Source organism: Carlito syrichta, unplaced genomic scaffold, assembly GCF_000164805.1.
Source record: "Carlito syrichta isolate Samal-C Ts95f unplaced genomic scaffold, Tarsius_syrichta-2.0.1 Scaffold153566, whole genome shotgun sequence".
Lineage (NCBI taxonomy): Eukaryota > Metazoa > Chordata > Mammalia > Primates > Tarsiidae > Carlito > Carlito syrichta.
This window is the reverse complement of record NW_007097662.1, coordinates 479,634-504,573: the sequence shown is the minus strand read 5'-3', so window position 1 is coordinate 504,573 and position 24,940 is coordinate 479,634. Positions and strand designations below refer to the sequence as shown.

The window sequence follows — 24,940 nt, the reverse complement described above, 5'->3', positions numbered from 1 at the left end:
CTACAAAAAAAAAAAAAAAAAAAATCAGAAAATCAGTTGGGCACAGTGGCATGCACCTGTAGTTCTGGCTACTCGGGATGTTGAGGAGGAAGGATTGCCTGAGTCCAGGAGGTTGAGACTGCCATGAGCCATGGTCACTGTGATCATGCCATTGCACTCCAGCCTGGGCAACAGAGTGAGATCCCAGCTCAAAAAAGGGGGGTGGGCTCAACCTCCTAGACAGAGTAGTGGAGGAAGGTAAGAGGGGGTGACATTTAGGAGGAGAGTTAAAGATGAGAGGGAGCAGCATAAGAACGGAAGGAAGCACACCCTGCACTGACAGCAAGACTGGCTCTGTGAGGCAGCGGCTGCCACACCCAAAGCTCAAAGCACAAAGAGGTGGTAACGTAGGGAACTGGCAAGGAGAGGGGACAAGGCACACTACTACTAAGAAGAGAGGGGAGAAAGGGAGGCTGAAGTTTCAGACTCTGGCCTGCAACCCATCTCCACCAAGAGCCCTGAAGTCAGTAGTCACTGAGCACAGGAATGGAGGGCCCCAAGCCTGAGTCCTCAGCCCTCGTATCCTCCAGAAGTCTCCTCAGCTAGGCATATATGTCAGAGTCTGCTCCCATGAAGGCAGAAGACAGCTTTGAATGAAAGCCACAACAAATACTGCCAACATTGCAGTAGTCTGATGGCTCTAGTCGTCTGACTCTCGACCCTTCCATATAGCCTTCCACCATGCCTGGTACCTCACTGGGCCTTCCCACCTCTCCACCTTGGATTCATGTGGCCTGCTTTGGCCAATGGAATGTTAGCAAATGTGGAGCAGAGGCCTGAAAATGTGCTCATGTGTCTCTGCTGGTACTTCTGCCCTCTGCTGTCACCATGAGAAGTGGATACCAAGGCTGGCTTACTGGTCCCAGAAGGAGGGTGACAGGCAAGAGTCACCCAGTCACTCTTGCCAAGGCAATCCTAGACCAGCCAACCTCCAGACGTCTCAACAAGCTCAGCCAAGGTCACTAGAGCCGCCTGGCCGACCACCCTGGCTGACTGGGCAATAAATGCAGGTAGCTATGTATCACTGAGGTTTTATGGTTGGTTGTTAAACACTGTTACTGGGGCAACTGATCACTGAGACACCACATTAGATACTCCAGATCTGTCAAGTGAATAAGCAAGTTCCTATTTCATTTTTTAAAATTAATCATTTAGTAATTATCAATTGTGCAAACTACAGTACCTTCTATACAGGTTTTCTACAAAAATGTATCTTGCACTGTAAATCGATCGCTCCATCAACCGTACAGGTGTCATCTAAAGGAAACAAAAAATGATTCACTAACTCAGGGCAAAAGGAGAGAGTCACAAAGCCTTGAAAAATGCTTGTCACTCCCCCTGCCTCAGGTCTTTGCTGAACACGAGAATCAAGAGGTGGTGGGGAGTGTGAAGCAGGCACCTGAGAAGAAGTCGTGTCTGATGTGTTCTGCTGAGCTCCTCCCTCCACCCTGACCTGACCCACCCTGACCTGCCCTGTGGCTATGTGGAAGACCAGCAGTGCCAGGGCTGTGGGCCTCCTTCGCGAGAGAGGAGGAGCTCAGCTGAAATGTGGGTAAGTGCTGGAAAAACTGCCAAGTGCTGTCCACTTGAGGCAAACTGCGGTTATTATGACAGACCTAAACAGGGTAAAATTGCCTATGTGGAGGGATCACAAGCCTAACGTAGAGCTCCAAGAGGGCTGGAGTGGGGGTAATGTTCTGGGGGCTCTGCCTGTGGAAACTAGGAAGGACTGTGACCAGGAGGAAGGAGGATGGTCTGACATCACCCTGTCTGCCAGGGTGCTCCCACCCTCCACAGACAGCCTTGCCCTTCATCTGGCATTCCCTTGAGAAGTAGGAGGGGCCCTGGCCCTTCCATCAAGTGGACAAATTCTGCTCAACTTGGTTATGGCCCATGGCACCCATGAATCCTAGGTCAACATATCAGAGGCAGATTCAAAGCCATAACCCAGACATTTCCTCCTTCTCCCTGTTTGTCCATCCACCATCTTTTCCTTCCTTCCATACTCCCTTTCCTTATGACTCCCCTACCCATCTTGTCCTAGTTTCTCACTCACCCATCTCTCCCCTTCTATTCATCTTTTCTAGTCTGCCCTTCTCTCTCTCTGGCTCTGCCTCTTTAGTGGTAGAGTTCCTTAAATAGAGGAGCATACTTACATCCCCTTATATTCAGATATTATTGGATACAATTTAGGTCTACAATTGAGTTCCCACTCAGGAAAAGTCTTTAGCAAAGAGGAAATGCACTCGCTTCAGATCCTTTGGTCTGTGTAATTTAGCCAGATATTTGAGGAGATGGAAATTCGTATTCACCAAAAAGGTTCTGCTCACATCTTTCAATTTTAAAAGACACAGATTCAAAAAGGAATGACACCTATAGTTGCAGGCACCCAGCCCAATAGCTGTGCCAGTGTTGACCTGCTAGGAATTTCCCACCTCCTCCATACAGAGCTGTAAAGCTGGTGTGTTAGGTTGTGCTTACAGATTTGAACCACAGATGCCAATCAGGACCTCCTCAGCCACCCTTTCTTCTAAGAGACTCTGTCCCTAGTCACATCTCCTGATGGAATGGGCCTAAGCAACCATGTTTATGTCTTGGCACCTTGCCCCTAACACCTGATTGAAGAGGGCTGGACACCTGGCCCAAGCTGGACCAATCAGATTCCTTGTCACAAAAATTTGAACTAAGAGCCAGACCCCATGAAGGTTAGATCTGTGGTTCTGAACTTGGAAACAAACAAAACATGCATTCAAGTAACCCACAGGGCTTGATAAAACACAGATTTCTCGGTCTCATCCCCAGAATTCCCAATTTAGTAGGTCTGGAATGGACCGGAAAATATGTACTTCTGGCAAGTTCCCAGGTGATGTTTTGAGAACTGGGTTAAAGGGTGTTGAACGCAGCAGTCATCGGATCATGAAGACGTGGGCTCAGGATGGCCTCGGGGGGGAATACCTGGCTGGCTGTGGTTGATGGGTGGGGGGCACTGGAGGCCAGCCTACAGAGAGCTACAGGAGCAGGAGACCTTGGCCCCAGACAGAGAAGCCTATGCAGCACCAAAGACCCAGCTGGGCTCCCTTAGGAGGTTTCTCTTCCTGACAATCACATGCTCTTAATTTCAAGAAAATTTTGTTTAAGAAGGTTGAAACTGTACATCCAAAACATACCTGAGGATGCATGTGCTGCTCCAGCATGGTAAGCTGCACGTATGTCTGCAGTGTGAGGCCCCAACGACTGGCATCGTCATACATCAGACCCTGCAGAAGGGAGAATGTAGCGTTTTATGTCCAAGTGGCATCTATAGGACACTGGTCTCAGGCACCAAAAACTGTCTCAAGAAACCCACATGGGCAGGGCTGGGCTAGAGATGAACCCAGGGTCACAGGGCCTATAGAACAGGACAAAGAAGCTGGGCTCGGTGGCTCAGCCTGTAATCCCGCGCCTTTGGGAGGCTGAGGTGAGTGGATTGCCTGAGCCCGCGGGTTCAAGACCTGCCTGGGTGGCAAGATCTCGTCTCTACAATAAATCAAAAAATCAGCCGGGCGTAGTAGCGCATGCCTGTAATTCCGGCTACTTGGAAGGCTGAGGCGGAAGGATTGCCGGAGCCCAGCAGGTCGAGGATGCGGTGGCCGGGAGCGGCCACTGCACTCCAGTCTGGGTGACAGAGTGAGACTCTGACTCAAAAAAAAAAAAAAAAGAACAGGACAAAGATAGACACTAAATTGTTATAGATCAGTCCAGTAACAGCCATATTAGGAGATTATATAAAGTCTTGGGGGTACCAGAGCAATTAAGCAAGAGAAAGAAATAAAGGACATCCAAATTGGAAAGGAAGAAGTCAAATTAGCCTTGTTCACAGACAACATGATCTTACATTTAGAAAAACCTAAAGACTCCGCTAAATAACTGTTAGAACTGTAAATAAATTCAGTAAAATTGCAGAGTAGAAAATCAATATACAAAAATCAGTAGCATTTCTATACACCAAGAGTGAACAATCTGAAAAAGAAATCAAGAAAGCAATCTCATTTACCATAGCTAGAAAGAATATAAAATACTTTAGAATCACTTTAACCAAAGGAAAGAATGATCTGTACAAGGAAAGCTATAAAACATTGATGAAAGAAATCAAAGAGGAAACCAAAAAAAATGGAAAGATATTCCATGCTTATGGATTAGAATTATATTTTTAAAAAGACAATAACATCCAAAGCAATTTACAGATTCAATGCAATTCCTATTAAAATATCAGTGACATTCTTCACAGAGATGGGGAAAAAACCCTAAAATGTACACGGAACTACAAAAGACTCCAAATAGCCAATGCAATCCTGAGCACAAGAAAAAAAAAGTGGAAGCATCACATTACATGACTTCAAAATTTACTATAAAGCCATAGTAATAGTCAGGACTATAATTCCACTGCTTTGAGAGGTTAAGGTAGGAGGATTGCTTGAGGCCAGGAGTTCAAGACCAGCCTGGGCAACATAGCAAGACACCATCTCTACAAAAAATTCAAAAAACTAGCCAGCCAAGGTGGTACCACCTATGGTCCCAGCTACTCGGGAGGCTAAGGAGGAAGGATTGCCTGAGCCCAGGAGGTCGAGGCTACAGTGAGCTGTGATTGTGCCTGGGTAACAGAGTAAGATCCCAACTCAGGAAGAAGAAAAAAAAAAGGCTTGCATCAAAAAGGCAATAACATACTGATGATGTGGAGGATATGGAGAAAGGGGAACTTGTGGACACTGTTGGTGGGAATGTAAATTAGTACAGTCTCTATGGAGAACAGTATAGGAAGTTCCTCAAGAAACTAAAAATAGAATTACCATATGACCCAGCAATTCCACTGCTGGGTATATATACAAAAGAAAGGAAATCAACATATTGAAAAGATATCTGCACTCCCATGTTTATTGCAGCACTGTTCACAATAGCCAAGATATGGAATCAACCTAAGTGCTCCTCAGTGGATGAACAGATAAAGAAAATGTGGTAAATATACACAATGGATAATATTTAGCTATAAAAAATGAATGAAATCTGGTCATCCGCAGCAAGATGAATGGAGTTAAGTAAAATAAGACAAGCACAGAAAGACAAATCTTACATGTTCTCACTCATGTGGGATCTAAAATACAGATCTCACGAAAATAGAGTAGACTGGTGGTAACCAGAGGCTGGGCAATGCAGGGAGAACTGGGGTATGAGGAAAAGTTGATTAATGGGTGCAAATATACAGTTTGAGAGAAGAAATAGGATTCAATGTTAGAAAGATCAGTAGGGTAACTATAGTTTACAATGATCTATTATACATCTCAAAATAGCTAAAGAAGAATAATTCAAGTGTTTGTAGCATAAAGAAAAGATAAATATTTAAGGTGATGGATATCCCGAGGACATTGATTTGATCTTTACAAATTATATGAATGTATTAAATTACCACATGTATCCCGAAACTATATACATCTATTATGCATCAATAAAAAAAATAAATGAACAAGAAAAATGTTAATAAAAAATGTGTAACCTCCTTAAAAGAATCCAACAAAAACTAGTGCTATGGTTTCAGTGGGTCCCCAAATTTCACATGTTAGAAACTTAGTCTCCAATTGTGACAAGACTAAAAGGTGGAGCCTATAGGCAATGGTTGGATCATGAGGACGCTGTCCTCATGAATGGATTAATACATACATGGATTAATGAATTATTATGTGAGTAGGACTGGGGGCTTTATAAAAAGAGGGAGAGAGACCTGAGCTAGCATACACAGCCTCCTGGCCATGTGAGGTCCTGCGCCACCTCAGGACTCTGTGGAGTCCTCACCAACAAGAAGACCTTCACCAGATGTGCCCCCTCAAACTTGGACTTCTCTGCCTTCATAACTGTAAAAATAAATTTCTTTTCTTTATAAATTAAAAAATAATAAAAAAATTAAGTCTCCAGGGAATATGCATTCAGTCATTCAATAAATGTCCTTTGAGCCTCCTATAATCTGTTTCTCTGTTCATCTGCCAGAGCACATCTATTAAACTTAAATCAGTTCCTGCCACTCCCTGTTCAAAACCTTCCAGTGGCTTCCCATTGTATTCAGAATGAAATCCAAACCCTTATCATGGTTCACAGGACCCATCTTCTCTTATCTCCTCCCCAGCCCAATCTGCTTCTAATAATAGGAGCTTCCTTAGTGTTCCCCTAAGCATGATCCTTCCTCAGTGCCTTTGCACCTGCTGTGCCTTGTGCCTGAACACTCTTCCTCTGGATATCTGCAGTGCTCCCTCCCGCGTGTTGAGGTCTCTACTCAAATGGCATCTTATCAGAGACACATTCCCCAGCCATCCTATCTAAAATAGCAGCCCACCTACCCCCAATCACTATCACTATAGATGCAAAACACCTCATGCTCCATAGTCTACTTGTGTATAAGCCTACTTGGCTCCTTTCTGCATTTTTGCTTTTAGTTTCTCTCTTGGTGCAAACTAATGAAACTCCAGTGCCCCACATTGAAAACTGCAGACTCTCCAACTGAGGGTGAAAGAAAATCTCAGAAAAGTTAGGAGAAACACTCTTTCTTGCCTAATGGTTACAAAAACAAATGCCTTTCTGCATCAGAAAATCAATTCCAATGAAAAGACGAATCGAGGCTTTTCACAAAACGATTAATCTTGCTCTTCTGTTCAGAGCAGAAACTTGTGTAAAAATGCTAATTTTATTGTATTTTTCTATTATAAAATTCTCAATGGAAAGGCTATTTGTACCAAGGATACTCAGACTTCTGAGACTGTGATTCTGTCCTGTGAAATGTCACCTATGATCCCTGACATCTGCAGTGCTAGTTGTCTTCTTCATAATCAAGCCCTGGTTCCTCCATGGCTTCTAGAGAATGTGAATGTTTCTGAGTTGGTGTTGTTGTTGTTTTTACACCCAAATAAGACCACTGGCATTCCATCTCCTCCCACATCCATAGAGGTGAAATTCTTTTCAAGTCTCCATGGGATTCTTTATCCAAAGATGCTGAGAGGTTTTTGCCTTATTTAAGAAACATTGTATCACTGGCTTTAGTTTACTTCATAGCTGCTATCATCATTCACCATATTATACATTTAATTGTCTTCTGCCTCCACACCAAGAGAACAGGGGCTTTAAATTGCTCACTGCCACAGTGCATGGAATAGTGTCTGCCACATGCATACAAAGGCATGCATTAAATAGCAGTTAAATGAGTAAATGAATGAATGAACAAGCCCCTACTAAGTGCTAGGCAGTGTGCTTGTTTTAGCAAATAACAATGAACAAAATAGACACAGTCCCTTCTCCTAGAAGAACTCAGAATCCAGTGAACCACACTGGAAGATGATAATTATACTGCTAAAAATGAGGGGGCAGCACAGGCTTCCAAGTCCAAGGTTTAAACCTAAAACTGCTGGCCAGGAGCAGTGGCTCAAAACTATGATCCCAGCACATTGGGAGGCCAAGGCAGGAGGATTGCTTGAGGCCAGGCGTTGGAGATCAGTCTAGCAACGTAGCGAGACCTAATCCCTACAAAAAATGTAAAATGTGCACGCCTATAGTTCCAGCTACTTGGGAGGCTGAGGTGGGAGAATTGCCTGAGCCCAGAAAGTTGAGGCTGCAGTGAGCTGTGATTGTGCCACCACACTCCAGTCTGGGTGACAGAGTGAGACACCAAGTAAAAAAAAAAAAAAAAATTAGATCTGTCATTTACTAGCTGTGTGGGTGTGGCCTTGGGCAATTTATTTAAGTTACAATTTGCTCGCCTGAAAAATGAGATAGATTGTCCCTATGTCATAGAATGGGAACCCAGGACCAACATTCCTCTCTTAAACTCTCTTACAGAACCTAGATTCTATGCTTCTCTTTCAAGCAGCCAGAGTAGAATCCATTCAGGGAAGGAAAAAGAAAGGTATAAACACACTATAACCCGTGCTTGCTAGATCCACTCTTGGGAAAGCAGACAGGTGGCTTCAGGGTGAGCCAAAGGTGGATCCTGTTATGGGACACTGCCAAATGCAAACCTTAATCTGGTGTTCACCAAGGAACCTAGTTACTTGGAGACAGGTCCTGGAGGACTAGGCCTAGGAAGTCCTAGGTTCTGACAGGTTTCTTCTAGGAGAAGAAGAAGGGAAGCTGGGGGCTCATGCAAGAAACAACCCACTCACCAGAGGATTATGGCCATGGACATTTCTCCACTTGTGCACAGGTTCTGTTAACACCTGTAAGGAAAGAAAACATCAGAGAGCTATCATTCCTTAGTTCTGAGCTCTGTGGAAGTGCCAAAGTGTGAAAAGAGAGAATAGGGGAGAAAGGGAAAGAGAGAGAAAGATTATCAAGATTTGAGTTCCCAGGGTGGGCCAAAATAGCAGTAACACCCTCTGTGAAGCCACAACTCCATCTAGATACAGCTTCCTCATGTAACTTCCAGAAATGACCTGAGAACAACTCTATCCATCCCTATATTCAAGCACAGTCACATGCCACCTCTCTGGCTGCCTGGGGAGCTCTCCAAGGCAAGGATGATTCTCTCCATCTCTCTTCTGTGTGTTCTACTCCAGCCCTGCCTACCCACCATGTCAGGCTGGGCAGGGGGTTGGGAGAAGCCAGGAGGGAAGCTAGACAGGGTACAGGGTACAGCCCAGTTTGCCCACTTGGGAGCTTGCCCATGACCTTGACGGGTCACTTGCCTTTGTTCCCTTCCTCTCACGACTGCACTGGGTACACTGGCTGCTAAGAGTTCATGTTTCTTCAGCATGTGCTCCTGTCTCACTGGTATAGAGGCATTCTTTCCCTCTTGTCCTGTTTGTACCTTTTAGATGATTGCTAACTCATCCTACATCCTCCATGCTCTGAGACAAAGATCAGAATGATGGGCATTTCTAGAGCTTCCATCTATAGTTTACACACTCAGATCTGGATAATCCAAGACTCTGCTGGAGCCTTTCTGATATGCATGTGTGTGCTAGAAAATATTTAAATGATATCCTTGGGGCCAAGATTTTGAGAGTGCTAGGATCCATCTGAGGACCTTCAGAGTACATGTGAGCAGGTGCCATAGGTGACAAAGACCAAAGGAAGGTAATGTATAAGACTCTTGAAGAACAACATCCTCCCACCCTTCACACCTCTGTGTCTTTGCTCATGCTGTTCCTTCTACCCAGCATTCCCACCCCACCCCATCTCATATCAACTTCCATTACGTGAAAAATTCCCATACATCCTTAAAAATCCAGTTCAAATATCCCTTCCTCTATAAATTATTCCTTGCCTCTCCCGATCCCCCCTTCCTTCTGAGTCTTCAGCATTCCATTCCCAGCCCTTAAGTAGCAACCTTGCTCCCTGACCCTGTCCAGGGGTGCTCTGTAGCACTGTCACTCAACAAACAAATATTGAGTACTCACTGTGTGCCAGGTACCCATGCTATGCACTGAGGACACAACAAAAGCAAAGCCACCTCAGTCCCTGCCTTCACAGAACTTTAAGCCTACTAGAGGAAGCAGACAATTCTCAGGTAATCACAAAAATCAGCATACTTTCAAACCTTGAGAAGAGAGGTACAGACGGGTCAGAAGAACCTACATCAGGAAGGGGAACCTCATTAGGGAGGTCAAAGGACAATTAGCTGAGATCTGAAGGGTGAGAGTCTTCCCAAAGCCAACAAAGCTCTTTGTACCAAGGAAGAGCCAAACAAGTGAGTGGCCCCTAGAGCCAGAAAGCCTGGGCTGGGATCTTCACCGTGCACCAGCCATGTGACCCTGGGCAAGTCATTTAACCTCACAGGGCCTTGGGTTCCTCGTCTTCAATTGAGATTAAAATAGTGCCTACTTCCGAAGGACTGTCCTTGTAAGGATGGAATCATTTAGATAATATGATGAACCCTTAACACAGTCCTGACATATAGTACTTTACTCATTAGAAGTTAACTATCATGGTTGTTATTAATTGGTTCTAAGGTCTTCAGTGAAAATATAAGCACTTCTAAAGTGTCATTCAGAGTTACACCAGTCAAGACAAGTGTCTGGAGCTCCCAGGATGTCTCTCTGCCCCAGGTTTGATGATTCATGGGGAAGACTCACAAGACACAGCATATAGTCATATTCATAGTTAAGATTTATTGTAAAATAAAAGGACACAAAAGAAGATCAGCAAAGAGAAAAGGTGCATGTGGGAAAGTCTAGGGGAAACCAAGCACAAGTTTCCAAGGGTTCTCTCCAGTGGAGCTGCACAGGACACGCTTAACTCCCGCCAATGAGATATGACAACATGTGTAAAATGTTGTCCACCAGGGGAGCTGACCTGAGCCTGAAAGCTCAAAGTTGTCATTAGTGCTTAGGCACGTGGGCAGTCACTGCCTGACATGTACCATAATTCCAGACTCCCTAGAAGAAAGCAGGTATTTGGCATAAACCATATTGTTTAGGCACAAGGAGCTACTGTTATCAGTTAGGAATGGTGGGAGCCCTCCAAAGATGTAAGTCCCAGATGCTAGCCAAAGGCCACCCTTGCAAGCAGAACTTTCTAAAGGACAGCAGTTTTAGGCCTGCTATGTTCACTCTTTGCTGCACAGCAGCACATGAATACAGGCAAGACAAATAATGTTTATTATTATCAAACCATACATATTTTTAATAGAAGTAAACATGGGAAAAGAAGGAAGAAGGGAAGAAAATGACTAAAAGTATGGAAACTGTAGGATCTGTAGTAACAAAAGAGAGCCATGAAGAGAAAAGACTACATCACTAAAATCTAGAACAAGGAAGACAGGTCAGGGTCTTAATGTAGAGAGGATTCTTAAACATCTGTGAGGTTATTTTTAGTGATTGGGCTTTAAGTGAACTAGAAATTATATTAACTGGCTATGCACAGTAATACTCCCCTGCTTGGACACTGATATCTTAGAAGTCACACTGTAACACCCTAGCTGTTCTAGATTGGCTGACCTTTCTTCTTTCACATGTCCCTTCTTGTCCTAACCAGATGGTGGGGCACACCTGTGCTGTCCAAAACAGTGGCCATGAGCCACATGCAGCTATTAAGACCTTGAAATGTGACTAGTCCAAATTTAGGTATGCTGGAAGTGTAAAATACATACATTTTGTCATCCCTAATCTGAAAATCCAAAATTCTTAATGCTCCAAAATCTGCAACTTTATGAGTGCCAACATGATGCCACAAGTGGAAAATTTCACACATAAGTGCTTAACACAAACTTTGTTTCATGCAATTTAAAAACTACTATATAAAATTACCTTCAGTCTATGTGTGTATGGTGCATATGAAACAGAAATGAATTTTATGTTTAGACTTGGGTCCCATTCCCAAGATATCTCATCATGTGTACACAAATATTCCAAAATCTGAAAAAAACTGACATCCAAAACACTTCTGGTCCCAAGCATTTCGGGTAAGGGATACTCAACCAGTACCATATTCCAAAGACTCAGTATGAAAAACAGAATGCAAATTAGCTCATTGATTATTTTATACTGACTACACATTGACTTGATAATGTATGAAATAGACTGTGCTAAATAAAATGTTCTTTTTGCTTAGTGAAGCTATTAGAAAGGTTAAATTGTAAATATGGCTTACACTCGTGGCTCACACTTCTATTGCACAGACTGGTCTATATCCTCCATAAACTATTTCATCATGCTCTTTCAGTTTCCTTCAAACCCAGTGTAGAGGCCATACCTCAACATCTGTTGTGTTGGAGAAAAACTTCAGGCAAGTCGTCTTCCCACTTGCAATATTGCCCTCGATACAGATCTGACAAAAGACAAATGTACATTAGAACCAGAAATCAAGTGCCTGGGGAACATCAGGGAATGATTTCTAGGAAAAGGTTCAAGTGAATAGCAGAATTGGTTCTAAGACTTTGGCATGTAAACCAAAATCCTGCCCCAGGCAACCCCTAAGATCCCACTATTCATAGTAACAGACAGGCTGATCCTCCCCCATCAGTGGCAGGTGCAAGTGATCCCTCCAGACGAGACCCTCCATTACGTCAACACCTAGACCATGCACAGCTTGTCTGTCCAGTCTAGCTCCACTCTTCCCTAGTTCAAACTCTCAAACTATTCTATTTTACACCTAAGTGTTCTGCCTCCTTAATCGGGGCCTAATCAACAGCTTTGAGGTCAGGAAAAAAAATGTATGTTACCCAGAATTGAATTCACTGCTTTGTTCAGAAAAAAAGCACTGGGTCACTGACTAAAGAGTAGTAGGAAAGGAAAGAAAAAAATGAGGACTTTCTTGAGCACCTTGTCACAGGCCAGACCCTAAGACAGGTAACACACCATTATCACATCTAACCTCAGCAGAACCTGAGCAGGGGTGGGTCCTAATATTTTTCACAGAAAAGTGAGTCTTGCAAAAGTGAATAAAGCAAGGACAGCTTGAACCTACACTCTGCTCTCAATGACTGCATCTGGGGTAGGGAGATGGTCATGGCACAAGACAGCCACCTGGAGTCTATCTATCCCAAAGCCCCAGCCAGGAGCCTCCTACAAGTAACTCATCAAAGGAAAAGAAGGTATTCGAGACAGCAGTTCTCAGCCTCAGTTATATGTTAGAATCAAGTGGGAGCTTTTAATAATCTCTACATGGAAGCCACAACCCAGACCAATTATACCACAATCTCTGAAAGTAAGACTCAGGCCTCAGTAACTTCTAAAGATCTCCAGATGATTTCAATGTGCAGGTCAGGCTGGGCACCACGGGTCTGGTTTCTCAATGTGTAGTCCACAGATACCTGCTTCAGAAGTACCAGAGGAACTGGTCAAACATGACAAAGCACTAGCCAGCACCCAGAACCTCTGAATTGGATTCAGTTGGAGCCCTTGATCTATGGGCCAGAGATTCTGACAAGGCTCTGCTCATCCAGGCACTGCTGGTGACACAGGCCCAGTGACTTTGTCTCTAGTTCACCAGAAGGAATGGACAGTTCTGAAAACAGGCCCTTGGGAACACACATTTGACATTCTTCAAGGACATACACAGTAAGAGAAGGACCCATCTTCTACACAGATGCCCATGTCTTTACACCCAGGCTGGAGGCACCCAAAGAAACCTGGGCCACTTGGGTAACTTGCCCAAAGCACCAGATGTGGTGGAGGAAAAAATTAGAATTCACACCCTGGTCTTACAGGCCCCTTCTCATAATCCTGGGCTGAGCCTCAGTTACACCCTACATCGACACTGGGTCATTTCACCTCTCCTCTTGCACTTAACTTTTCCCAGCAACTAGAATTCTGTCACCTGGCTGCAAAGGTTCCTCCTGTCTTGGTCCTAATGAATTTCCGAGAGCGGGACAATTTCGCTTCCAACAGACACAAGGCCACCCTCTAACTCTGGATCCCTGTCAGCTCACTCCTTTAGCACCCCAAACTACAAAACAAACCCAAGAAAGTGCACAAAAGGGCATGAAAAGGCCCCATTAGGGCCCTAATAGATCTGGCTTTTTTTCTTGTTTAAAGAAAACTCAGCCGGGCTAGGTGGCTCAGCCTGTAATCCCGCGCCTTTGGGAGGCTAAGATGAGTGGATTGCCTGAGCCCGCGGGTTCGAGACCCACCTGGGCAGCAAGACCTCATCTCTACAATAACTCAAAAAATCAGCTGGGCGTGGTAGCGCATGCCTGTAATTCCGGCTACTCAAAAGGCTGAGGCGGAAGGATCGAAGGAGCCCAGCAGGTCGAGACTGCGGTGGCCGGGAGCGGCCACTGCACTCCAGTCTGGGCGACAGAGTGAGACTCCAACTCAAAAAAAAAAAAAAAAAAAAAACTCCTTTTCCTCTTCCTAAATATTTAAAAAGAGATCATTCTACATAGACTTTATAGCTTTCTTGTTCACTTCAAGGACTTTAATGCATTGTTCCAGTTGTTCCAGAAGCACTAGTCCCTATTCCCACTGTGAAATCCTGAAGAGTTGGTAAATGTGAGGCCTTGAATGAGGTCAGCCAATCTGCCCTCTGGTTTAGAGTAGTTAAAGCATGAAAAATCTCACAAAGTTCCCCTGAAATGTAAGGGGAAAAGGAGACAAAGAAACTCTCTGCATTTTTTTTAAGTGATATCTAAAAATATTATAAGAGAAGTGCACAAGCATTGAAGAAAATAGAGAAAATAAAAAGGTAGAAAATATCACCCATAATCCCAATACTAAGATATAAACATCATTATGTTTTAGCATATTTTACACCAAATATCATTTTCTATACCTATTTCTCATCTTTGAGAGTCGTTCAACTGCTTATTGAAGGCCTATGATGTACCAGGCACTGTGTACTCAGGACCCAGTCACAGCACACCCAGGGAACTCACGAGTGTGAGGAAAGTAACAGGAAATTATGATAAAAGGAGATGTCTACCATGCTGTGGGAGCACATGGCCAGCTGGGCCCAACTTTCTGTGGATGTGCCTTGAGTCTAATTTTCCATGATTATAACTACCCTTATTTTAAATACCAATATTTAACCTTTATTTTAAATACCAATATCTAACCTTTTCTAAAAATGGAAGCTAAGCATTCTCACTGTAAGAAATACAGAGAAATAAAAGAAGAAAATAAAAATCACTCATAATCCCAGGGCGAACTGCCATTTGGATGTTTCATCAGAAGGAAACAGGATCGGGCTCCAAAATCCACACAGGAAGAATCAAAACAGATCCTGTCCTATGAGACACCCTAAGAAATCTGCAGTAGAAAAGAAAACTTTCCCAAATGTCTAACAACTGGTGGATGGACAAAATGTGGTATATCCATGCAATGGAATACTATTCAGCAATAAAAAGGAATGAAGTACTAATACATGCTACAAGGCAGATGAACATTAAAATATTATGCTAAGTGAAATAAGCCAAATACAAAAGATCAATTACTCTATGACTCCATTTCATATAAAATGTCCAGAAAAGGTAAATCCACAGAGACAGGAAGTTATTTAGTGGTCACCTGAGGCTGGACAGCAAACAGGCACAAGGTTTCTTTTTGTAGTGAGCAAAATGTTCTCAAATTAGATTGCAGTGATATTGTATAACTGTAAATTTACTAAAAATCACTGAATTGTACACAAAATTGGTGAATTTTGTGGTATACAAACTGTAACTCAATAATGCTATTTTTTAAAAAGGAAACCCAGTTCAATTTCATGTAACGTTCAAAGAACTAAGAAACAACTCCCCACTCTCACCCCATCTCACCCCCAAACTCCTCTCTTTTTCATATATACTCATTGTTAACTCCACAACTTTCTCTTAACTGAGAATTTCTGCATTTTTAACAGTTAGTAATATTTCTTTCCTGTTTTTTTCTTTTCTTTTTTTTTTTTTTGAGTTGGAGTCAAACACTGTCGCCCAGACTGGAGTGCAGTGGCACGCTCCCACCCACCGCAGCCTCGACCTGCTGGGCTCCAGCGATCCTTCCGCCTCAACCTTCCAAGTAGCTGGAACTACAGGTGCGTGCTACCATGCCCGGCTAATTTTTTGATTTATTGTAGAGATGAGGTCTCACCAAGTTGCCCAGGCAGGTCTCGAACCCACGGGCTCAGGCAATTCACTTACCTCAGCCTCCCAGAGCGCGGGATTACAGGCTGAGCCACCGGCTTCCTGTTTTTTCTTAAGGACAGTTTATATATTTTTTTCACTTGCATCATATTTCATATACTTTTATTCTTGTTGACTTGAGGTTTCTTTTTTCACCTTTTACATAATAAGTACTTTCCCAGGTCATAAAATATTTTTCAAAAGCATAATTGTTAATGACTTTCTATATCCCACCATATAAGATATACCACAATTTATTGGAATCCCAACTATTGGATGTTAAGCTCTGTCCAATTAGGCTTGGGTCAGATGGCTCACACCTGTAATCCCAAAAGTTTAAGAAGCTGAGGTAGGAGGATTGCTTGCAGCCAGGGGCTCAAGACCAGCCTGGACAACATGACAAGACCTTGTCTCTACAATAAATTTTAAAAATTAGCCAGGCTTGATGGTGCATCCCTGGAGTTCCAGCTACTTGGAAGGCTAAAGCAGAAGTATCACCTGAGCCTAGCAGGTTGAGGCTGTGCTAGCCATGAACCTGCCACTGCCTAGGCGACAGAGTAAGAGTCCAATGCCCCCACCCCCAAAAAAACCTATATATATACATAATAGCCAAGCACAGTAGCATGTGCCTGTAGTCCCAGCTACCCAGAAGGCTGAGACGGAAGAATCTCTTGAGCCTTAGCAGTTCAAAACCAGCCGGGGCAACACAGCAAGACCCCGTCTCTTAAACAAATAAATGAATAAGTGAATGAATAAATAAATAAATACAATGCATTAATTTTCATCCAGTACAACTTCATGTCTCCCTCCCCTTCTATGGCATCCATTGCCATACTATCCTCCTAATTTCGACAAGCTTCCAAAAATCTCAAGTATTTCAATCCTTTCTGTGTGTTGCCACTATTTCCCAGGTCCTCTCCATCACCCTGCTCACACCTTCCACCCTCTGTGAATCCCAGCCCATGTATTCCTGCCACCACCAACCAAACTACCTCCTTCCCAGCCACAAGAACTACCAACTTCCAGCTCCCTTAAAGAACTGAGTCTCAGAGGGTAACTGAAAAATTGCTCCCCGACCCCAGCCAGTTAAAGCACCCAACATTTCCATGGATGTGTCCAACCTGATCCTCCTTTGACCTTCAACCTCACACCAATCACAGTCCCACTTCAGAGTCAGCATCTCTCAGTCACTTCAATGATTGAACCCACATCTGTGGACCCTCATGGATTCTATCCAATCCCGAAGCAGTTCAGCTCTGGAGAGGAACGGATGGTGGTCAGCAGACCTTCCCTCACTTCTGGGTTGCCCAGCTCAAAACAAAACCAACTCTCCTCACACAGGACAAACATATTTCAAATCCTTTCACAATCATACCTCAAGCTTTAACAGTCCAAATCTACCTGAAGGATGTGAATACAACGTAGCTCCTACCTGTATAGACTGTGGGGAAGGACATATAAGAAAATGGTAACAGAGGCGGCCTCTGGGGAGGAGGTCTGAGGCCAGGGATGGCAACAGTTATCCTTATCCCTGGAGATGCTCATGTATCTTTGTTTTTTACCCTACGTATATATTCCATCTCTCTCCTCTTCAAAAATTACCCTTCACTGGAGAATATGCATAAAAGAGGAACTTACCACTGATTTTTTCTCTTTTTCCTGTCCTCTATCTTTATCTAAAAAAGAAAGGAAATCCATTTTTATCTGTTTTAAATAACTCACTCTTCTCTGCCCTAATTTTTTAAATGACCACAAAACAATATATTTTACGCTTGCTCCCTAGCCTAAAAATGTTTCCCATTTTGGGGTCCCTCCGTGAGTGGAGGCACGGTCAGCACAGTGCCACACTGGGCTGCGGCTGCCTGGGTCCCCGAGGCCCATCTGGACCGCAAGTGTGCTCAAGTATTTTCACTTAGCACATTATACTTTTCAATCGCCACATATTTTATATTTACACCTTCACAGATTGAGTGTCCACCAAGTGAAAACGCGGTGCGGCCTTCGCTCAGCGCAGCCGGGAAGAGTGAGCGGCGTGCATGGGCTTGAGTCTGCGACCAGGTTCTCCTCTAGGCCCAGGGCTGGCATCGCTGCCCGCCCAGCCCACGGGTGATTCTGGGGCGCCCCTCGACAGCTGAGGCCTGCAGAACCCGATTGAGACAGTGACCTGTTTGTGTGACGGCGTCCCAGAGCCAAAACCCCCGCCACCGCTGGCACCAGCGTCCGCTGAGGTCTGGTTAAATGCAGATCCCAGCGCCCATCTTCCCCAAGGCCGAAAGAATCGGACCAGGAAATGCGTCGGGAGACCCGAGCCTGGGCCAGAATGTTCTGAGCAGCCCCAGCCCCACCGGGTGGAGGGTCCTCCGTGCTCTTTGGAGTCCCTCTACCAAGCCCAAGCCCAGGACGAGAGCCGGGCGCGGGGCCCCACGGCCCCACCCGCTCGCTGCCGCCTCGAGCCTGGGTACCAGCCGATGACCGCCCCCGCCCCCTGCCGCACCCCGCGGAGGAAATCCTGCGTCCGGCGCGGGGATTAGGTGCGGGTAGTTTCGCGCTCGGGCAGGTCCAAGGAGCGGGGAGTCAAGGGTCTGCATCGGGACGCCAGCGAGGTGAGACAAAGACGCGAGTTACCCGGAGACCAGGCTCCGCGATGCGCACCCCGCGGCCGGGGCCCAGAGGCGGGGCTCCTGGGGCTCCCCGGCCTAACGAGGCGCAGCGCCCCGGCGGCCCAGCCTCGCAGCGGCCGCAGCAGCATGGCCGGACGGGCGGATCCGGAGGCCCGGGTTTTCTTCCTGTGCGAGCCGGCACGTCCGAGCGCCCCCTGGGTCCCGGGGCCCCGCCCCGACGGGGCGCCTGCTGGTGCAGGGTCCTTAAAGAGACCCGGTCGCTTTTCATCCTCTCAGCCAGAAGGGAAGATCCGAGGTGCGAGAATCGCCGCTTGCAGCTGGTACTCTAGCAGAAGGCACCCGTGACTTGCCAGGACTAGGAGAATGGCTGGCAAATAGCCCCAACGACTGATTGGTGCTGATTGCTTCATTATTGCAGATTACTTAACTGAGCACCTACTCTATTCAGGCACCTGGCACACACTCACTCATGATGTCACTTATTCCCCTCACAACCCTGTAAATAGATATTGTCACTCCAATTCTCTGAGCTTGTCCTCAGAGAATTAGGTAACTTGTTCAAAATGATCAGAAGTATTCGTTAAGGTGTGGAACTCGAATTCACGCCAGTCTGTCTCACTTCTCAGCCCAAGCTCTTTCCTCTGAACGCTGACATTTCCAGTGTCTGGATTCTAAATGTACTAGATCCCTCAGTAAGGCACAACCAATATACCAACTGGACAGACAAATGGGGGAATGAGGGAGATGCCTGTAAATTCCATCTATAATCAGGTAGCCCACACCTGGGGTCAGTGGAGTATTAGAGCTCAACAGTCCCGGGCCCAGTAACCAGAGCTGTTGCCACCCTTGACTGTATGTGAGAGTTCCTGTGCTTCGGTGGATAGACTTTCCCACCTCTCCCAGGAGTGCACGATGCTGGCAGTCACCTCATAGGCAAGGAGAAGGAAGTCATTTGCGAGCATTTAGCCTCTAATCTGTGACCACAAAGCTACCACCCTGTCTTGTGCTTCCTTCATATCTACCACACACCTAGCAAGGGCAAGCATGCCTTCCACAGATAAACCTCAGAATTAAGGTTAACATTTTTGTGAGTGACTTGGAATAAGGCTGCTAGAGGTAACTGCTGATCAGATTTAACGGAACGAAGTAGACTGAAGCTGAGATGCAGGATCCAAAAAGATGTGAATGGGTTGGGGTGATGGCCAAATTATCCAAGACAGAACTTAAATTACAAAAAGAGCAACATAATACTACAATCCCTGAAAAGAAACGCTCCAAGATGATGGAGATTTGGTTTCATGGGAGCACTTGTGGAAAACAGTTGATTTCGAACATCTGAAGGGACTCAAGCTCTTCCACAGAACTGGCACCAATGGGAGGCAAAAGTAAAAAGCTGAATAGACACACACCCTGACTGTGATGCCCCGGGGACAGAGCTAGGGTCTGAGCCCAGGCCATTAGTTCAGGCTACACACATTCTACACCTACTGTGTGCTTGACCCTGGGACCCTGCAAGGAGAGCAACAGACAGAAGGGTCTCTGCTTTTGCGGAATTTATATTCTATTTAAGCTAGAGATACATGCTGAGGAGTGATGTCAGCTACTCTAGACGAGGTGACTATGGAAAACCCCTCTAAGGTGGTGGTATTTGAGATGCCCAAGGTCTGGGGAGTCAGGGTCGCCGTTCCTCGCCTCTGCCCCCAACCCTGGGAGCGCTTCCCCACAGGAGGGCTCCGCAGGACAGCTGGAGAGCTGTGGTCATTAGTGCCAGGCAGGGCGGGGCGGGCTAACACGGGTCGGGCCTGTGCGGCCCCACTTCGGTCCGCAGACAGGCTGCGAAGCAGCAGACCGAGGACAGCACCAAGCCACAGGAGCCGACGGGCGGGTCCCGTGAGGGCGCATGCGCAAGGGGGCGTGGCCGCGGCGCCGTGCGCCTGCGCGCACGGAAGCGGGAAGCCTGAAGGGAAGCGCCCGCCCGAAGCGTCAGTTGCCGTCGCCTCGCGAGGCGTGGTGCCGCTGTGGGCTGAGGAGAAGAGTTTAGGGGAAGCGCGGCTGTTGGGTCTGAGGGCGCGATGGAGACCGTGCAGCTGAAAGTACACCATCGCCCCTTCTGCTTCAGTGTGAAAGGCCACGTGAAGTTGCTGCGGCTGGTGAGGCCGGGTCCCGCGGGGCGGGGGGCCGGGTGCAAACGCGCTCAAGAGCAGTTACATGCGGCTATCAGGTGTCGGGGGTACGCCCCGTTTGCTCTTTCAGCTTCGCTTTTATCAAGGCTTCCTGAGGGCTCTGTCCCCGGGGGTGGGGGGAAGAGATAAAATACCGTCCTCCCTTTCAGAGGGTTTAGGAACACCTGGATCAAAATCAGCAGATCTGCGTGGTCTGACAAGTTCGAGAACTCATCCTAGAAAAAGTGCTACATACCTCATTGCTGAATATCACTAAGGTCACCTTCCCCTTGGGAAGATATGCACCGATGCCAGCATCTAATCACCCGTCAAAGTAATTTTGGAACTCTTTTTCTGGCATAACCATCTGAGCTGCCTTGGGGAGAATGTGGGTGCTTGAGTTAGAGCATCGAACAAACATTAAATTTCTTTTTAAACTTGGTAAGAGTGGAAGTGAAATCAGTAACATGCTAGTCCAAGTTTATGGGGATAATATCATGAAGAAAACGGCAGTGTACAAATGGAGTAAACATTTTTCTGAGGAGAGAATGCATCACTGATGAGAGGTCAGCACAGTCAGTAGCAAGCAGAACTGGAGAAAACATTGCAAAAATTCATCGAATTGTGCATCGAAATCATTGGTTGACTCTGAGTGGCATAGCAGACCAAATAAACATCGATAGGGAAACAGGAACATCTCAACTAAAAATCTTGACACGAGACAGGGGTGTGCAAAAATGGTCCTAAAGGAGCTCTGGCATCACAACTGCACCAGCTTACACAGCACTGTCTGTGAGGGAGTATTTAGTCAGTAAACAAATAACAGTATTGGAACACCCTCCCAGCTCACCTGATCTGACCCCCAATGTTTTGTTTTGTTTTTTCTTTACCTGAATATAAAGGAAATATTGAAAGGAAGACATTTGATGACATTCAGGATATCAAGGGTAATATGTTGACAGCTCTGAAGGCCGACCCAGAAAAAGAGTTCCAAAATTGCTTTGAGGGGTGGACTAGGTGCTGGCATTGGTGCGTAGCTTCCCAAGGGGAATGAATGCTTCGAAGGGGACCATGGTGATATTTAGTAATGAGGTATATAACACTTTGTCCAGGATGAGTTTGCGAACTTGGTTGTCAGAACTCATTACAAACCGGGTCCCTGGGTTACCTGGCGAGGCAGCTGCAGCTGTGCCTCTCAGAAGCCCACAAGATTTTTTTTTTTAAAGTCTGAGGGCTTCTGGTGGATGCCATGTTTACTTACTACAAGTTAGACAGTTGATTTGACCAAGGTCAAGGCTGATATAGCCCAGAGTGAGGACAGGGAGAAAACTTCCATTTTCAGGGCTTCAGGCTTACCAGAAGCATTGTAGGCAGGTCTGAGCAGAGGTTTGGAGAAAGTGAATCATTATGTGAAGGAAAGTGACCTAGCTGGTTAGAGAAGTGGAAACTATCAAAATTGCAGAAATTCAAGAAGATAAAACTTAAGGAAAGAATTAATTGTTTTAAATTTTACAGCTGCCATGTGGGAAAGGGAGTGGAAATAGTTACAAGTTAAACATTTGCACTTAATATGAATAATTTATATCCCCAGTTGTTTTTGTTTACAAGACAGGGATTCACTCTGTTGATCTGGCTGGAGTGCAGTGTTGCTTGCTGCAGCCTCAAACTCCTGGGCTCAAGCAGTCCCCCTGCCTCAGCTCCCTGAGTAACTGGGACTACAGGGGTGCCACTATGCCTGGCTTTTTTTTTTTTAATGGAGACAAGGTCTCGCTATGTTGCCCAGGCTGGTCCTAAACTCCTGAGCTCAAGTGATCATCCCACCTCAGCCTCCCAAGTCACTGGGCTTATGGGCACACACCACCATGCCCAGATAGGTCCTAGAATTAAATGGCCACTTGGGAAGGCATTCCCAGACAGCAAGGTATAGATAAGCAGTTGGTGAGAATGCTGTTAAGAAGACTCAAACCTGAGGGGAATGGGTAGAACAAATTGCCTAAGATCCTTCCCACACCAAAAATCTATGATTATGAGACTATATTAACAACTTAGAACGCATAAAAGAGGTTTAGAAAACCACTCGAGTTGAAAGAGAGATTGCTTTTGGTTAAGAGTAAATAATCGGAAAAGGTGACCTAAAGGTCTACAGTTTTATGCCAGGTACTGAAAGCTCTGGAACACTAGAGGAGGAACGGGGTTTTGTGAGATTTCGTTTTTGACATAATAATTCCTTCAACAAACCATGTGAGTATTTAATGTGTTACAGGCTCTGGGCTGGTACCTGGAACCACAAAGACAAACCAGGTCAAAAGTCCCTGACTCATAGAGTTCTTCAGTTTAGCCAGAGAGACAGACACATGAGCAGATAGATATAATATGTGATACGGTGGAGAAAGGCCCAGAAGTGAGACATCTGACCAAGGAAATAAAGAGAGGCATGAGAAAACTCTTCCTAGAGGAACCTAGGGTTGAATTTAAAGGGAAGCCACATGAAAAAAGGCATAGAGGCCAAAAACACAAAACAGAAAAAGCACAATGTATGTAGTGACGTATAAGAAGTTAAGTGTTGCCTCATTTATTCATTCAACAGATATTTGTTGGATTCCTATCATGTGCCAGGCACTGTTCCAGACTCTTGAGAGATACCAGTAAACAAAACAAAAATTCCTGTTCTCGTGGAGTTTTATTATGGTGGGAGGGCAGAGGTGACAAACACAATAAATGAAAACATTATATAGTATTCTAGAAGATGGCACTTGCTATGGAACAAGACAAAAGTAAAGCCCAGTAAAGGAGTGTAAGTGGGGAGAGAGTTAGATGGGCCTTGGTGAGATGACATCTAATCATAGAGTCGAGTGAGATGAAGTAATCAGCTATGAGAATACCTGGAGGGAGAATATTTAAAGCAGAGAGGCCGGGCTCGGTGGCTCAGCCTGTAATCCCAGCACTTTGGGAGGCCAAGGTGAGTGGATTGCCTGAGCCCGCCAGTTCAAGACCACCCCAGGCAACTTGGTGAGACCTTGTCTCTACAATAAAATTAAAAATAGCCAGGTGTGGTAGTGCATGTCTGTAGTTCCAGGCTACTCGGAAGGCTGAGGCGGAAGGATGGCTGGAGCCCAGAACGTCGACGCTGGGGTGGCCGTGAGAATGCATGCCACTACACTCCAGTCTGGGCAAAGGAGTGAGACTCCAACTCAAAAAAAATGAAAATAAAGTACAGAAAATCTAATGTAGTGGCCTTATGTCAGGAATGTGCCTGAAAGGATCAGGAAAAACAAGGAAATCAGTGTAGCTGTAGTGGACTGAGTGTGGGGAACACAGTGGAGATTAAGAAGGTTTTGAGTAAAGGAGTATATGATCTAACTTTAAAAAGGGGGAGGGGCAAGCTTTGTGGCTCATGCCTGTAATTCTAGCACTTTGGGAGGCTGAGGTGGGAGGATTGCTTAAGGCCAGGAGTGCAAGACCAGCCTGGGCAGCATAGCAAGACCTTGTCTCTAAAAAAAATAAATAGCCAGGTATATGCTTTTAGTCCCAGCTTCTCAGGAGGCTGAGGCAGAAGGATTGCCTGAGCCCAGGATGTCAATGCTGCAGTGAGCTGTGAACATGCCACCCCTCCAGCCTGGGCAACAGAGTGAGGCTCCAACTCAAAAAAACAAAAAAAGTACACTAGAAGCTATGTTGACAGTAGACTGGTAGGGAGGGACAGGAATGGATCGCTGCAGGGGCAATGGTAGAGCCAGGGAGACCAACTGCATCTCTGGGCAAGAGATGATAGTGACTGTTAGCCACCTGGTGAATAGAAGTAGCAGAGTAGGTAAGAAGAAATCACATTTGGGAAATAGTATTTTGAAGAAGCACCAACAAGATTTGCTGATGAACCAGACATGGAGTAAAGAAAGGAGTCCAGTATAACTCCAAAGTTTTGGTCTCAGCAACTGGAAGGATGGACTTGTCATCTACTGAGATGGGAGAGCCTATGGGTGAAGCAAATGTGAGAGGAAGATCAGAATTCAATGTTGGATTTCAGTATTAAAGTTACCTATTAGACATCCAAATGGCAGTATTGAATAGAGATTTGTAATAGACAAGACCAGATTTTGGTAGAAAGGTTAGGCATCAGAAATAGAGTTATTTAAAGCCACAAGACTCATGAGGTCATCAAAAGAGGAATGCAGTTAGAGCAGAGAAGAGGATTATGAATTGAGCCCTGGAACACTTCAATATTAAGAGGTTGAGGAGAAGAGGAGGAGCCAACAAAGAAAAATGAAAGGGAGCATTTGGGAAGGTGGGAAAAACTGAAAATATGCTGTCCTGGAAGGCAAGTGAAGAAACTCTCAAGTAAGTGGCCAACTGTGTCAAATACTAATGATACTTTGGGTAAGAATTATCCTGTGGATAAATTGTAAAGCAAGGCTGTTCTAGAGAAGTAGACAGGAACTGAATCATGGAAGACCTGAATACCTGGTGAGAGGTAGGCTCTATTCTAAAGACCATGGAGAGCCATTGAAGAATTTTATTTATTTGTTTGTTTGTTTATAAGTCTTTTTTTTTGAGTCGGGGTCTCACTTGGTTAC

General features: G+C 45.3%; 2 protein-coding genes across 13 annotated transcripts in view; one reads left to right on the top strand and one right to left on the bottom strand.

Annotated features, from left to right (window-relative positions):
• Nucleotides 1-18,389, bottom strand: part of TK2 (thymidine kinase 2, mitochondrial) — a 31,601-nt gene extending 13,212 nt beyond the window's left edge. The window contains exons 1-6 of one of the 6 annotated variants that reach the window (XM_021708905.1): nt 18,212-18,389; nt 17,225-17,256; nt 11,743-11,817; nt 8,214-8,267; nt 3,207-3,296; nt 1,223-1,296 (exon numbers count right to left, since the gene is read on the bottom strand). In XM_021708905.1, the coding sequence (XP_021564580.1) occupies nt 1,223-1,296; nt 3,207-3,296; nt 8,214-8,267; nt 11,743-11,817; nt 17,225-17,256; nt 18,212-18,335 (449 nt within the window). In that variant the 5' untranslated portion in view covers nt 18,336-18,389. Of the gene's footprint in view, nt 1-1,222; nt 1,297-3,206; nt 3,297-8,213; nt 8,268-11,742; nt 11,818-16,570; nt 16,575-17,224; nt 17,263-17,356; nt 17,388-18,211 lie in introns of those variants that run through there. The other 5 variants (XM_021708902.1, XM_021708903.1, XM_021708906.1 and 2 more) reach the window with 5 other exon arrangements.
• A 1,829-nt stretch (nt 18,390-20,218) lies between these two features.
• LOC103252058 (chemokine-like factor) overlaps nt 20,219-24,940 on the top strand; it is a 28,395-nt gene continuing 23,673 nt past the window's right edge. For all 7 annotated transcript variants that reach the window (XM_021708899.1, XM_021708895.1, XM_021708896.1 and 4 more), the window contains exon 1: nt 20,219-20,357. In XM_021708899.1, the coding sequence (XP_021564574.1) occupies nt 20,280-20,357 (78 nt within the window). In that variant the 5' untranslated portion in view covers nt 20,219-20,279. The remainder of the gene's footprint in view (nt 20,358-24,940) is intronic.